The sequence below is a fragment of the Oryctolagus cuniculus genome, chromosome 11 (genome assembly GCF_051225735.1).
Source record: "Oryctolagus cuniculus isolate XC-2025 breed Fujian yellow rabbit chromosome 11, ASM5122573v1, whole genome shotgun sequence".
NCBI classification, from domain to species: Eukaryota; Metazoa; Chordata; class Mammalia; order Lagomorpha; family Leporidae; genus Oryctolagus; species Oryctolagus cuniculus.
Window position 1 is genome coordinate 21,333,045 of NC_142877.1, and position 14,023 is coordinate 21,347,067.

A 14,023-nucleotide genomic window follows, 5' to 3' on the forward strand; every position below is an offset into this window, starting at 1 on the left:
CCTCAGCCGGCAAGCTGGAAAACAGCCTCAGAGTTCAGATGTGGCTCAGGGAGGGCTGGGGAGGAAGTGGACTGAACACAGAGAGCAACAGACATGCATGAGGCGGACAGGATGGGATGGGGCCCTGTGCTGGGACGCATTCGCCCTTCATCTTTACCGTAGTGTCCTATATTTTGCCAATCTACTGCTCTGCTCTGCAGCGATCCTGCCAAAGGAAAGACGGGTTGAGAATCAAGAAAGGACAGTGAGGGGGAGTAAGCTGAGAAAGGACAGGGCTTCTGTGGGGGCACGGGGCCCGCAAGGCACAGCTGGTTCCAGGACAGCCATATGTAGGCAGGCACAGACCCTTTCTGTCTTCCCAGAAAGCGCACCCAGCTTGACCATTCTAGCTTAGGAGGCCCTGCTAGGCAGGAGCTAAATCAGACGGCTTCTCCTCCACTCTGTCCTTGACTGTCTTCATCTTAGGTGAGCAACTTGCAGAAAAGAGGATCTAGAAGAACACAGCATTGCTTGCTGCAAGGGAACAAGGCTCTGCTCTGCAAAAGCAGCCGAGTTCCCAGAGGCAATGCACAGCCGCCAAGGAAGGGCTGCGAGGGGCAGGAACCGGAACCAACTGCCACTGCCGGTGCCAGTGCCAAGGGAGGCCCCGGTGGGGCCTGTATGACACAGGAAGCCCAGGAGCACGCTGGGGCCAGCCCTCCAGGGCGAGGCCCTCAGAAGGCTCACCATGGACTCAGCTGGAGGGGAGCTGCGAGCTTCGCCCGCCCAGTCCTGGGCTCCCTGACAAAGCCACCTCCTGCTGTGAGCGGCCAAGAGCCTGCCACTCAGCTACACCTCCCGGCATGGAGGAAGCACGGCCTGTCTGAAAACGAGCCCTTCAAAGGTGAAAGCAACTCTGACCTTTTCTTCTTGGCCTTTGCGTGGCTGACATCACCCCAGTTCTAATAAAGTCAAATCAATGAGAAGCACCTATGTGACATTTACATCTGCCTTCAATGTTGTTTCCAAAGGCAAGCTGCCAGGGAGCTGCCACCCCTGCAGGCCTGGCCATCTGAAGGCCTCTCAGGTTGCTGGCCTGGGGCAGGGTGCTCTGAGCCGGAGCCTCTGCAAGACAGCTGCGCGCCTGGCCTAGGAAGAAGAGCTCGGTGCGGGGGGGGCCTGCACAGGAGGGAGCAGGGTTCTCCTGACAGCGAGAACTTTCACAGGGCCAGCAAATGAACCACTTGCACCACTTATTCTAGGCCATTTCAATCTGCATTGAGCCACGACTTTCCTTTCATTCCAAGGTGTAGGGACACACAGTATCACTACAGTTTTATCATTAAGGCCCATTCCCGACTCTGTCTTGTGGTCTCTGTGTCAGGATGCCCTTAAGCACACAAATCATTTTGTCACACACCCTTGTTTAAAGAGCTGGGCAGTGTGGACACAGTTATTCTAAATCCCAGTCTGGGGCCCCAGCCCAGCCCCAGCCTTACCTCTTGACTGCCTGCTGGGCCAGCATCCGATTGCCAGCCAGGAACGTCACGCTGCCCAAGATGGCCAGGTATTTCAGGGTCTGAAACATGTTGAGCTGAGTCCAGTAGACATACATGAGTCCCAGCATAGCTACAAGAAGAGGTATCATGGTATCCAGTTAGAGGAAACGGGGACGAGCCCTGGGGCGGCGGAGACTGACAAGCAGCAACTGCTGGAAACGCGAAAGCCTTTATTTCTAGACCAGCGCCGGCCCCTCGTATTCCTTTAATCTGATGCCTCAAAGCAAATAACCCAACATACTTGCTTCTCAGCTTCTGCGACAGAGAAACCCAGAGGCGAGAGTCAGACTGCAGCTACTTGATCTCATTCCATGTTCCCACTCACAGCTAGGTCTCTGCTTCTTGACTGCAGAGTTTGTTTTTCCTTTGTTTACAGCTTCAGTGTTATATTTGGGATGCATTCGACTTTTGAGACTCAAATCTGACATCCTAGTGTTAAGCTGTGTTCAGCTGCCTTCTCTGCCTCAACCGTCCTTCATGAAAGCATGCGGGCTACTACACATCAGAGGTGCCTTTTCATTAAAAACGCGTTAAGGATAAATTGCCACTAGGAAGGGGCAAGAACTGGGAGGAAGTGAAAAGGGCTCAGAGGCCGGCGCCGTGGCTCACTAGGCTAATCCTCCACCTGCGGCACCAGCACCCCGGGTTCTAGTCCTGGTTGGGGCGCCAGATTCTGCCCCGGTTGCTCCTCTTCCAGCCCAGCTCTCTGCTGTGGCCTGGGAAAGCAGTGGAGGATGGCCCAAGTGCTTGGGCCCTGCACCCACATGGGAGACCAGGAGGAAGCACCTGGCTCCTGGCTTTGGATCAGCGCAGCGCGCCAGCCACAGCAGCCATTGTTGGGTGAACCAACGGAAAAGGAAGACCTTTCTCTCTCTGTCCACTCTGCCTATCAAAAAAAAAAAAAAAAAAGGAAAAAGAAAAGAAAAGGGCTCAGAGCTAGGCACCCAGAGTCTCGAGTTCTGGTTCAGCTTCTGCCCTTTCTGGCTGCTTAATTTCTGAGTCCAAATTCTCTCAGCTGTCAAACAGGAACACAATTCCTGCTTCAGTTACCCGACCAGGGCTGTGACAGAGTCAAGCCCACACGACACAAATTTATATTCAGGCTCTGTTCCTGCTCTGACCCAGAAGGGCTACCATTCAAATCCAGCAACTGCACTGCAGAGCAAGGTCAGCCTGCCAATCCTGCCCAGGGATGACAGATGAACTGCAGTGGGGGCTCGGGGCCAGTTTCGAGATCAGGGACCACTGTGATCATCTGACCCAAGCTACAGACTATCCCCAGAAACACATACACACACACATTCGCCAAGAACCTCAGGGGCTCCCGGGCCTGGACTGCTCTGACTCCGTCTACTCTGACACACGGAGGGCAACTCCCGAAGGAGGCCAAGCCGCCACAACACAGGGTAGTTGGTGAAGTGCTCCGATCCGACTGTCAGGGTCTTGGGGACGCTGGCTTGAGGACTTTCTGTCTCACCAGGTTCAGGTTGCTTACTGACAGTGGAAGGGACTGTCCTCTCTTGCCGGGCAGAAAGAGCCAACGGCCGGCTCCTATGAACACCGACGCAGTGTGGGGGACAACCTCTGGAAACGGCACTAAGGTGCCTTGCCCGGGAAGATGGCCCAGTGTACAAGTGTGCTATATGCGTGATCTCTGGAAATGAGCGAGGCTATACACAGCAGTCTAGGACGCCGCCCCCAGGATAATGACGGCTGTTCTAAGTTGATGGGCCCTACAGGCTTATCATCCTATTAACTGGCTGAAGAGGCCAGCAGGAAGAGGAAAATGTTATGCTATTAAGTCATTATAGTTAATAGGCTGTGGTTCCGCGTGGGCAGGCTAAGTGTCAGAGGAGGCTGGATGGCGTCAGCAGCCAGGGGCACTTACCAGCATGTCCCAGGTGAAAGATAATCGTGCTAGGAGCAAAGGTGAAGTTGGAGATGTTGGCACCAATCCGAATCCACTGAACGATGGGAAGAAATGAATTAAAAAGACATCAGAACTTGAAATGGAGGCAACATGCGCCATGCCAATGCTAATCCAATGAACGGCCCAGGCTCAAACGGGTATGCCCACTGGAGGGCTGGGACTTCTCCCAGCCATAGCCACCCTACTATAAGCCCTCAGAAAAACTGCTCCCCTCTGCTATAAAAAGGCACTTCTCAGCACCTGCTCTCAAATGTGCCTGCCGGCTGACCCAGACAGGAACGTCATTTTTAATATGGCAAACCACGTTTTTTTACTACATGTGGAACCAGGAAGCCCCCAGGGCAGAAACTGCGTTGTTGCCAAAGTAACTGACAATGCCACTGAGTCTCGAGGAATTGGGAGGGAAACCCGCCGGCAGCTGCTGGGATGCGTGCCTTCCCTTGTGAAATTCTGATCACTCTGGTATGAGAACAGGCACCTGTAACCTAGGTCTGATTCTGAAAGCTTCTGACATGCCTTCTAGATTTGGAGTAACCAGGGATTCTAACAAGTGATTAATTCAGAAAAATGGCAATGACCTGAAAGCAAAAGCTAAGGAGTGGTTCCCCAAAATTCTCTGAACTCTGGGCACAGGGGTTAAGTCATCGTGTGGGACCCCTGCATCCCAGATCCAAGTGCTTGGTTTGAGTCTCGGTTACTGTTTCTGACCCTGCTTCCTGCTAATGAGACAATGGCTCAGATTCTTAGGTCTCTTACACCCACTGGGAGATCTGGATTGAGTTCTGGGTCCCTGCTGTTGAGGGCACAGGCGAGTGAAACAGCAGATGGAAAATCTCTCTTCGTCTACTTGCCTTTCAAATAAAATGAAGATAAATAAATAAAAACTTAAAAAATTATCCAAACTTTGAGGATACACATCTATGTTTATAACTGTAAAAGAGGAGGCCCAGTGCTGCAGTGCCAACATCCCATATGGGCACCGATTTGAGTCCCGACTGCTCTACTTTGAGTCCGATCCAGCTCTCTGCTAATGCGCCCAGGAAAGCAGGAGAAGATGGCCCAAGTCTTTGGGCACTTGCACCTATGTGGGAGACCCGGATGAAGCTCCTGGCTTTTGAGACCATCTGGGGAGTGAACCAGCAGATTGAAGATCTCTTTGTCTATCTCTCCCTCGCTCTCTAACAATGGCTTTCAAATTAATAAATATTAAAATAGAGAAACAATTGGTTAAACAATTTTTAAACAGTAAAGTATAAAAGGTAAAAATCTCCTTCTATAGTCTCCTTGGTGGTGATCAACACTAATATGTATTTTCAAATTTTTTATGCAGAGTGGATCACACTAAACAAAGTGCTACCCTTGCCTTCTTCATGCAGTAATATACCTTGGCAATCTTGTCGTGAGAGCATACAAATATCCATAAAAGTACTGACTTATTTATTTATTTGAGAAAGAGAGAGAGAGAGAGAGAGAGAGAGAGAGAGAGAGAATTTCTTACCCCCTGGTTCACACCAAGTGCCCCTCAACAGTCCGGGGCTGGGCCAGGCCAAAGCCTGGACTGGGACGGGCAGAGACTCAAACCCTTGAGGTATCTCTGCCGCCCTGCAAGGTGTGCACCAGCAGGAAGCTGGGATTAGGAGTAGTCGGGACTCAAGCGCACAGGCTCTGGCATGGATGACGTAGAGGAGTCCGCCTCTAGACCAAACGTCAGCCCCCTTCTAACAAGCGGCATGGTATTCCACCGCGTGGCTGCACTGCGATGCAGTCGACACTTGCTTCCAGGAGGACGCGAGGCTGCCTCCGTGTGCATGCTCCCACCAGCACAGGCACGCACAGCCTCTGTGCCACACTCTGCACGGCTGCCAGCACGAGGCTGCTGGGTTCACACTTGACCTCATCTGAACACGCCTCAGGGCACCGCAGGCCATACACCCGTGCCCTTTCTCATGCCCTTTTTGCTAATGGAGCTGCCTCAGAGTGGGGAATTTGGTTATTTTAGGTCACAGCTGCTGGGGCCCTCTGGGTGTGCTGAGGGCAGAGTACAAAGCCTCCAATGGAAGGCCTGCATCTGCCGAGTCTGGCGCCAGGCACACTCCGCCCATGCTAATCACTGCGACTCACCAGGGCAAAGAGCAGCAGCAAGGGCGAGAGGATCAGGGCTGTGAACGTGTTGGACACCACGGTGGGCGGCCTCTTCTCCGGCTCACGGAACAGGTGCTGCCAAGAGAGGACGATGCTGAGACTCGAGAACGCGCCCTCCCCAGCAGGTGCCGCAGGGCGTGCCAGGGACCCAAACCTCAGGGACGGTCATGAGGAGGACACACCTCCCGAAGGCTGAAAGCTCCTTACAGGGGTGGTCACTCGGCCTCTTGCCGAGGTGGCTGCTGCTCCCAGAGGCCTCCCTCCAAAGGACAAACCCTCCCACCTGGCAAACCCATTTTTCTCCTCGAAGATTCACTGCTACTCCAAGGCTGGAGAAGGCATCCCCTGGAGTGGCACAGGGCTAGAGTCAGCGAGGGTGCCAGGCTCTGTGGATGGCCCGGGTGACAACACACACACAGCAGGACCCTGGGTTTCACAAAGCTTCCGGGCTCCTAGGGTGGGAGTGTCCCCCATCTGACCCACTCCAGTGAGTTACCAGTGATGACTGCATCCCATTCTAAAACCCAACAGAGCCTCGCCCAACGTGGTTCCAACCATAACTCACTTCTCCCTTCCCCCCAACTCTAGGAAGCTCCAGATGAACTTTCACCTGTTTGCTCTGCCCAGGTTCTAGAATTAAACCAGAAATCCGGGAGAAGACTGCTCCGACATTCATTTCTTTTTTATCTCCCGAGTGAATTCTCATCAGGAAGCTCCCCTCCACAGAGGCTTCTGTTTGGGCCAAGCTGTGGGGCCAGGGGCAAGTCACTCGAACCCTCTTGACTTTAGTTTCCAGCTGGGAGACTAGGGGTGTGGAGGGCTAGGAGCACCTCCTAGGCTGTAAAGATGCTGCCTTAAGGACCGAATGCAGAGGGCATCTGACGATGCTCTGTAAGCTGGAACACACTTGCACAAATTTTCAAAACATTTCTTCTGTGGTAAGCTTGAGGCTGACTTTCTACCTGCCCATGCCCAGCAACCCAGCTCCACCATCAGGCGGCCCCACTAAGGCTTCCTCTTCCTCAGCGCCTACCACGACTCCCGGCTGCCCGTCAGGGATTTCTGACAGTGACGGGAGCAGCTGCTGCCACCTCGTCTTCTCACACAGCAGTCAGCACCCTGCACAGTCACAGTCATGTGCCCGGCTCCTTAACTGCATCTGATACCCTTAAGCAATGCTACATCCACAGAGGAGGAATTTCCAGAAGAATCCCACTACTCTCCGCTCTGGGCCTTTGTTCTTTCCCTACTGAATAAGCGGAAGTGGTCCGCTGTAGCACTTTGACATTGACCCACACGTGCGTTTCCATGTACCCACAGAAATGGGCCATTTCTCATGACCGCAAGACACTGCTGAGCGAGTGGACCATCTTTCCTTAGCCAGTACCCACGCTGTTGAACAATGAGGTTGTTTATTTTACAAAAGGTTTTGGAGACGCTCCAAAGCCTGTCTTGCCTTTTGGTATTGACGTATACCTTCACAAGGTCCTGTGGGCTGGGGTGGGCAGGCCTGGCTTTTGTGTTCAGGGAAGGCGAACCCCAGAAAGATGAAGGACTCACTTTGTTCTCCGAGTTGAGTCTTCCCACCTGCTGGCCCATCAGCCCGAATCCAGGGAGGAGCAGTGGGGCTGAAGGCTAAGCGCCCCGTGCACGCAGCTGTCACGCCTGGCAGGCAGAGCATCTGTGGGCTCTGAGTTCACCTCCACCGCTGCTTTCTGGGAGCTGGGCCCTCTGAACCTCTCTTCAGCTACTGGATGGGACTGTTCCCGCCCTCATGTTCCCAGTGTGAGGTCAAGCTGAGCAGGCTACAGGACCAGAGCTGCAGGCCAGTGTGTGCTGTCCTCTCTCGCTGTACCCATTTGCTAAGCACTTTGGGATGTACCTGGATTTCCTGTTTTGGGGTGAAAAGGTTGTGGGACAGAACAGTCCATGGAGCTTCCTCCTCAGGGAACTTGATGACCACATCAGCCTAAAAAACAGAAGGGCAGTCTTTAAGGCACAGGCACGCAATGGGTGCAGAGTGCTCAGCAGGGTGACAGCCTCACACCCAGAACCATAACTGAAAAACCACCAAGCAGTCCAATCACTTTTGATCCATTAGCAGATAAATTGAGGCAGTAAAAACTTCAAGACAACCACGTATACTTGTTGAGAAGGCTTTTTAGAGCCAGAGCTCAAATTTGCTAACCGGTATGGCAAAGAAAGCCCCATAGAGCTGCTTAATACAAAGGCCCCAGCTGGTGCATGGGCTGTTACAGCGGCAATCAGACACTGCCGCGTGTCCCCAGGAAGTGCGATTTAGTCACATCATGAAAAAAGACAAGAAAAAGCAAGATGAAAGTGCACTCTTGTACATAAAAGTAGCCCTAAGTCCAGGATAAGAAAATGAGCCTTGAACACAGCAAGAGAAGGTGGTTGGCTGCCCCTTTGTTTTGCACAGGAGCCAACGGCCACACGAAACCTGCAACCTGGCTTACCAAGCTCATCATCTGCTCTGACGGGTTCAGGGGCTCTGCTAAGGAGCACCACTCACCTGTCTCCCTGAGAGCAGTGAGCTTCTCTAGGGCCATCTCCCCACCATCACTCCAAGCCCTCAGACGCTGAGCTCAGAGTCCTTGCCACCTGCCCACCCCTTGCTCAAAGGCTGTGGTTTTCAGTACATTTCCTCTCGTCACACCAATCAGAAGTACATCAGGAAGCAAAGAGCAGGATGCAAACAAACCCTGACATGCTGCCCATACTGGGTACCATGTTACTTGTATTCTGTAATTCACTACCTGATATCACCCTGAACTGTTATCAGAATTCAAACCCTATTGCCCCCATTAAGCTAGCCCGTATCTGCAAGGCCAGAACCTGATCTTGTATGTTGATGGAACCCACAGCGCCTGCTATAGCAGAAGCAGCTCATTCCAGGATAAAACCTGCAGAAATTCACACAAGGGCAAATCTGTCTCATTCACTCATTCACTCAGTCGATATTTATTAAGCACCTACCACATGCCACGTCAAGTGCATGACCCTGGGAGTATTTCTGGAGACAGCGCCTCACCTGGAGGGCTCACTGACCGGCCAAGGTGAAGAGGCTCTGCCCCTGGGGGAGGAGCCGCCGTGTGCGCACAGCTGCTCTGGCCAGGGCAGGGCACTGAGGCACATACCACATTCCAGAGGATCGGGTTCTTCAGAGTGGCATCTCCGATGATCAAGTAGAGAGTGTAGGTGCCAGAGGCAGAGTCAAATTCAATCTTTCTTTCAGAGGTGTCCAGTTCAAATCTGTACACGTTCTTGCTGTCTGGCTCAGCCACAAACACCACTTCTTGGCCCGTCTTCTGGTTATGGAGTCGGACGAAAGTCTAGAGGGAACAATACAACCTTGCATTTGATCATTTCAAATGCCCAGTGGGCCCTACATGGGATCCACAAGACAGCACACCGTGAGCTCCTTGGTCACCCACAGAGCCCTGGGACGGGCGAGGCCTGGCCAGAGTGCACGGCGTGGGCAGCCCACTCTGGCTTCTAGCTAGGAGAGAACTCTGCTGGAATGAGGCAAGAAGTGTGACCGAGAGGTCTGGCCATGCACAGCTGCTGGCGGCTGTGCACCCAGTTTGTGGGTGATTTAAGCCTTTGCTATTGCTGCAATTTCTTCTTCCTGCTGCCTTTTAGCCACGTTGCTGCCCAATTAACTTCTTCCCCAGAGGGGGAGAGGGAGGGAAATGAGGCGGAGCTGTAAGAGGCCCATTTTCAATTTCCAAGTGCCTCCAGCTAAAGATTCCGTAGCAGAGGCCTGGGTATTGATGGCAAGGCAGGACTGTCATTGAGCAGAGTGGCCCAGTGGAATGCAGCGAGCGTGGGCTCTGAACACAGAAAGACCCAGGCCACTGCTTATCAGCAGAGCAGGTTACTTAAACTCCTTGCACCTTGCTTCCTGCCACCTTTAAGGCAGAAAGATAAACTTAGACGTGTGGTGCCTCTGTGAAGTTTGTAGTGAAGGAAGCCGTCAGTGCGGGGCTGCTACATTGGAGGGTGCCTCAGGAGGTTCACAGAAAGCAGCAGGCATCTGGATTAGAAGTTAGGACGCCCATGTCCCACATCAGACGCCAGGGTTCAACCCCCTCGCTCCAGCTTCTGATGCCAACTTCTGCTAACGGGAACCCTCACCTCAGGGGCAGCGGTGATGGCTCAAGTAATTGGGTTTTTGCCACCCATGTGGGAGACCTGGATTAAGTTCCTGTCTCCCAGCCTTAGCCTGGCAAGCTCTGCCTACTGCAGACATCTGGGGAGTGAACCAACAGATGGTGGCTTTCTATCTCTTTCTGAACAAATACATAAAAATTTTTCAAAGTGGGTAGCACGCATTTAGTGCAGTGGTTACGATGTCACTTGAACAACCATATTCCTTACTGAACCCTTATTGGAGTACCTGGGTTTAAGTCCCAGTTCCCTGCCAATTCCAGCTTTCTGCTAATGCACACACCAGAAGGCTCAAGTACTCTTGCCCCTGTCACGCATGTAGGAGACCCAAACTGAGTTCCAGGTACCCAGCTTTGGAATGGCCCAGCCCCAGCTGTTGTAGGCATTTGGGGAGTAAACCGGCAAGGGGGAGATCTCAGTCTGACTCTCTGCCTTTCAAATAAATTAGATTTTTGGCCAGCACCATGGCTCACTAAGCTAATCCTCCGCCTGTGGCACCGGCACACCGGGTTCTAATCCCAGTTGGGGCAGATTCTGTTCCGGTTGCTCCTCTTCCAGTCCAGCTCTCTGCTGTGGCCCAGGAGTGCAGTGAAGGATGGCCCATGTGCTTGGGCCCTGCACCCGCATGGGAGACCAGGAGGAAGCACCTGGCTCCTGGCTTCGGATCGGCAAAGCGTGCAGCCATAGCAGCCATTTAGGGGGTGAACCAAGGGAAGGAAGACCTTTCTGTCTCTCTCTCTCTCTCACTGTCTAACTCTGCCTGTCAAAATTAAATTAGATTTTTAAATTTAATTTTAAAAAAAGTTTGTAGAAGAAAAGGAATTAGAAGATAAAGTTTATTTTTGTGTAAAAACTTTTTTGAAGTCCACGCTTAGTTTTTTTATAAGATGTATTTCCAGGGCCGGCACTGCGGCTCAATAGGCTAATCCTCTGCCTGCAGCACTGGCATCCTGGGTTCTAGTCCCAGTTGGGGTGCCAGATTCTGTCCCGGTTGCTCCTCTTCCAGTCCAGCTCTCTGCTGTGGCCCAGGAGTGCAGCGGAGGATGGCCCAAGTCCTTGGGCCCTGCACCCGCATGGGAGACCAGGACGAAGAACCTGGCTCCTGGCTTCAGATCGGCACAGCGCCAGCCGTAGCGGCCATTGTGGGGTGAACCAACGAAAAGACCTTTCTCTCTGTCTCTCTCTCTCTCATTGTCTAACTCTGCCTGTCAGGAAAAAAAAAAAAAAAAAAAAAGATGTATTTCCATGAACTTCTTGAAATAACTTCATACTGCCTTGTCAAACATTGGTAGCTAATATTGTTGATATGATGACACTGGTCTTATCATGCAAAGCTTTCCCTTCAAGTTTGTTTTCCAAATAAAAAATTCAAATAATTTGGTTCAAATTTACAGAGCAGAAGGCATGAACATTAACTGAGTTGCCATGGTCACACAGCTAGCCCTGGATCTACAGAACACACATAAATCTTGTTGGTTACCCCACCTTTGGACAACAAAGAGGAATCATCCACATATTTAGGGAAAGGGGCTAGAGATGCAAGGCATCCAGCTACAGTAGTCAGTCTTGGCCAGGAAGGGGAATTACGAGCCTGGATGCCTCAACTCCTTCCTATCACAGTCAAGTACAGGCCACTGCCAAGCTCATTTGTAAAAGGCCTGCTCTACCTAGGAGGTCTTTTAAGCCATGGCTTCCAAAACAGAACCTTGGAAGAGACAAGTAATGAGTTCAAACAACATTTCCTCACCAACACTCCCTGCCCTAGCCCTAATCCTACCCATCTGGGCTCACAGTTTTTCTGTGTCGGCCAGCAGACATCATCGGGGGAGGAGAAGGAGTGCTCACAGTCAGCTCTGGGTGGGGAGAGGAGAGACGTGCAGAGAGCTGCTGAGACTGCGGCCCCGCAGGCAGGTGTTCTGGGCACACAGCACGCAGCCTCCCGCCAACCCTAGTCACCTCAGGCTCTGTTCTGAGGCTGCCTCCTGGCACAGGCACAAGCCTGTTGGTTCTTGCCAAGCCCACGAGGCTCCACATTCCTTCTTGTTTTTCAGTATTCAAAGTATTTATCTGGCTTTTCCTTTACAGAACACTTAACCACACACGTGGCACTGTGGCACGAGTTCTTCTCACCAAGGGGGATGCTGACAGAATTAAGTGGGCAGGCAGTGGGGGAGGGGGTGGCTGCCTGAAAGGAAGGGTTTGACAATACTTCGAAAGTATAATTTTCACTTTTTTTATATAGAAAAGAAAAACAAGCCTAGTTCTTTCAAAATCAAAGTAGGCCAAGTTAAAAAGGGCCATTCTGAGGAATGGCATTGTGGCACAGTGGGTAAAGCCTCTGTCTGCAATGCCGACATCCCATGTGGGCACTGGTTCAAGTCCCAGCTGCTCCACTTATGATCCAGCTCTTTGCTAATGTGCCTGGGAAAAGCAGCCAAAGATGGTCCACGTGCTTGGGCCTCTGCCACCTACGTGGGAGACCCAGAAGAAGCTCCTGGCTTTGGCCTGGCCCAGCCTTGGCCATTGCAGCCACTGTGGGAATTAACCAGTGGATGGAAGATTCTCTCTCTCTGTAGCTCTGCCTTGAAAATTAATCTTACAAAAAAAAAAAAAAGTGTGGGGGGAGGCCATTCAGAGGTGACCATTTAGCCTTGTGGTTAAGGTGCCTATTAGGATGCATCTCAGGCTGGTGATGAGCTCACTAGGCTAATCCTCCACCTGCAGTGCCGGCACCCCAGGTTCTAGTCCCGGTCGGGGTGCCGGATTCTGTCCCGGTTGCCCCTCTTCCAGGCCAGCTCTCTGCTGTGGCCTGGGAGTGCAGTGGAGGATGGCCCAAGTCCTTGGGGCCCTGCACCAGCATGGGAGACCAGGAGAAGCACCTGGCTCCTGGCTTCAGATCAGCACGGTGCGCTGGTCGCAGCGGCCATTGTGGGGTGAACCAACGGCAAAAGGAAGACCTTTTTCTCTGTCTCTCTCTCTCACTGTCCACTCTGCCTGTCAAAAAAAAAAAAAAAAAAAAAAAGGATGCATCCCACAGTGGAGCACCTGGGTTCCGTGCTCTGGCTCCTGATTCTGGCTTTCTACCAATTCAGATTCTGGGACACAACAGGAGATGGCTCAAAGGACTGGGCTTCTGCCACCTATGCGGGAGACATGGCCTGAGCTCCCAGTTCCTGGCTATGGCCACACCTAGTTGTAGCCGTTGCAAGATGTTTGGGGAACGAACCAGAAGATGGCAACTTCCCATCTCAGTCCTTCCCTCTCTCTCTGCCCTGCAAATAAATAAATGAAAATTAAAAAAAAAAAAAATGTAAACTCAGTGCCCTGCACCACTGGCCCCCAGCCGACCTCTTCACCTCATGTCTTCAAAGAAAAGCAGGGCCATTCTTCCGGGTCCCACAAACAGAACGATGCCCTGGGTCCTCTGCCTACGTTTTCCTTTCAAGACCATGTCAATATACTCTTTTAAAAACAGAAAGAAGCCAGGATTAAGGGCTAATCTGCTTTGAACACGGCTTCTCAACGCCAGTTAACCTTTTAGAAAGAAGCGTGTGCGGGTGAAGGGAGACAACAGTTCACAGCGGGTCCAGCACCACACAGGAGACCCTGACAATGGACTGTTAGGGTTCAGAGCCGAGAAGGGAAAGCAGGAATGGGGAGCGGTCTCCTGCCCGTGTTATGGACCAGAGTTAACTCTGCTATACATTCACGTATCTGGGTTTCTTCCTGACCTGGTGTGGGGTGAGCTCGGCGCCAGTGTTCACGTCCACCAGCTGGAAGAACAAGGCGAAGTTCTGGTGGCTGTCCGCGATGAAGGTACCCTTGGCCTTGGCTGGGTAGGTCACCCTGAAAGACACGTCAGACACTCTTCAGAGAGGCCCTGAATCGGAGCACAGGTGAAGCAGACACCTTCCCCTTCACTGTCGCACTTGCCCCCGGCGGCCCTGACACTTCTGTCTGTGGCCAGAGGACATTTTGGATCAACAAAGCCAGGACCAAGAGTAAACGTTCACCAGGGTCTGGGAGAAAGCTGCGTCCTGCAGACACTTGTATCCACAGGCTTCCTCTTCAGGATCTCAGGCCTCAGTTCCACCACAGCCACAGGTGGCGCTCTCGTGCAGCTCTGCAGGTCCCCTGGGGGACTGAAAGGCACCCAGTGGCACGTGGGAGAGACAGCCACAGGCTCAGTGCCAGCTGCACTCGAAGTGAGGCCGCCAATACA

The 14,023-nt window shown here is 52.4% G+C and overlaps 1 protein-coding gene across 4 annotated transcripts in view; it reads right to left on the reverse strand.

Annotated features, from left to right (window-relative positions):
* Positions 1-14,023, reverse strand: part of RPN2 (ribophorin II) — a 57,121-nt gene that overhangs the window by 2,632 nt on the left and 40,466 nt on the right. For 2 of the 4 annotated variants that reach the window (XM_008256019.5, XM_089307999.1), the window contains exons 11-17: positions 13,533-13,647; positions 8,769-8,963; positions 7,493-7,579; positions 5,590-5,685; positions 3,427-3,502; positions 1,479-1,608; positions 158-205 (exon numbers count right to left, since the gene is read on the reverse strand). In XM_008256019.5, the coding sequence (XP_008254241.1) occupies positions 158-205; positions 1,479-1,608; positions 3,427-3,502; positions 5,590-5,685; positions 7,493-7,579; positions 8,769-8,963; positions 13,533-13,647 (747 nt within the window). The remainder of the gene's footprint in view (positions 1-157; positions 206-1,478; positions 1,609-3,426; positions 3,503-5,589; positions 5,686-7,492; positions 7,580-8,768; positions 8,964-13,532; positions 13,648-14,023) is intronic. The other 2 variants (XM_008256021.5, XM_089308000.1) reach the window with 1 other exon arrangement.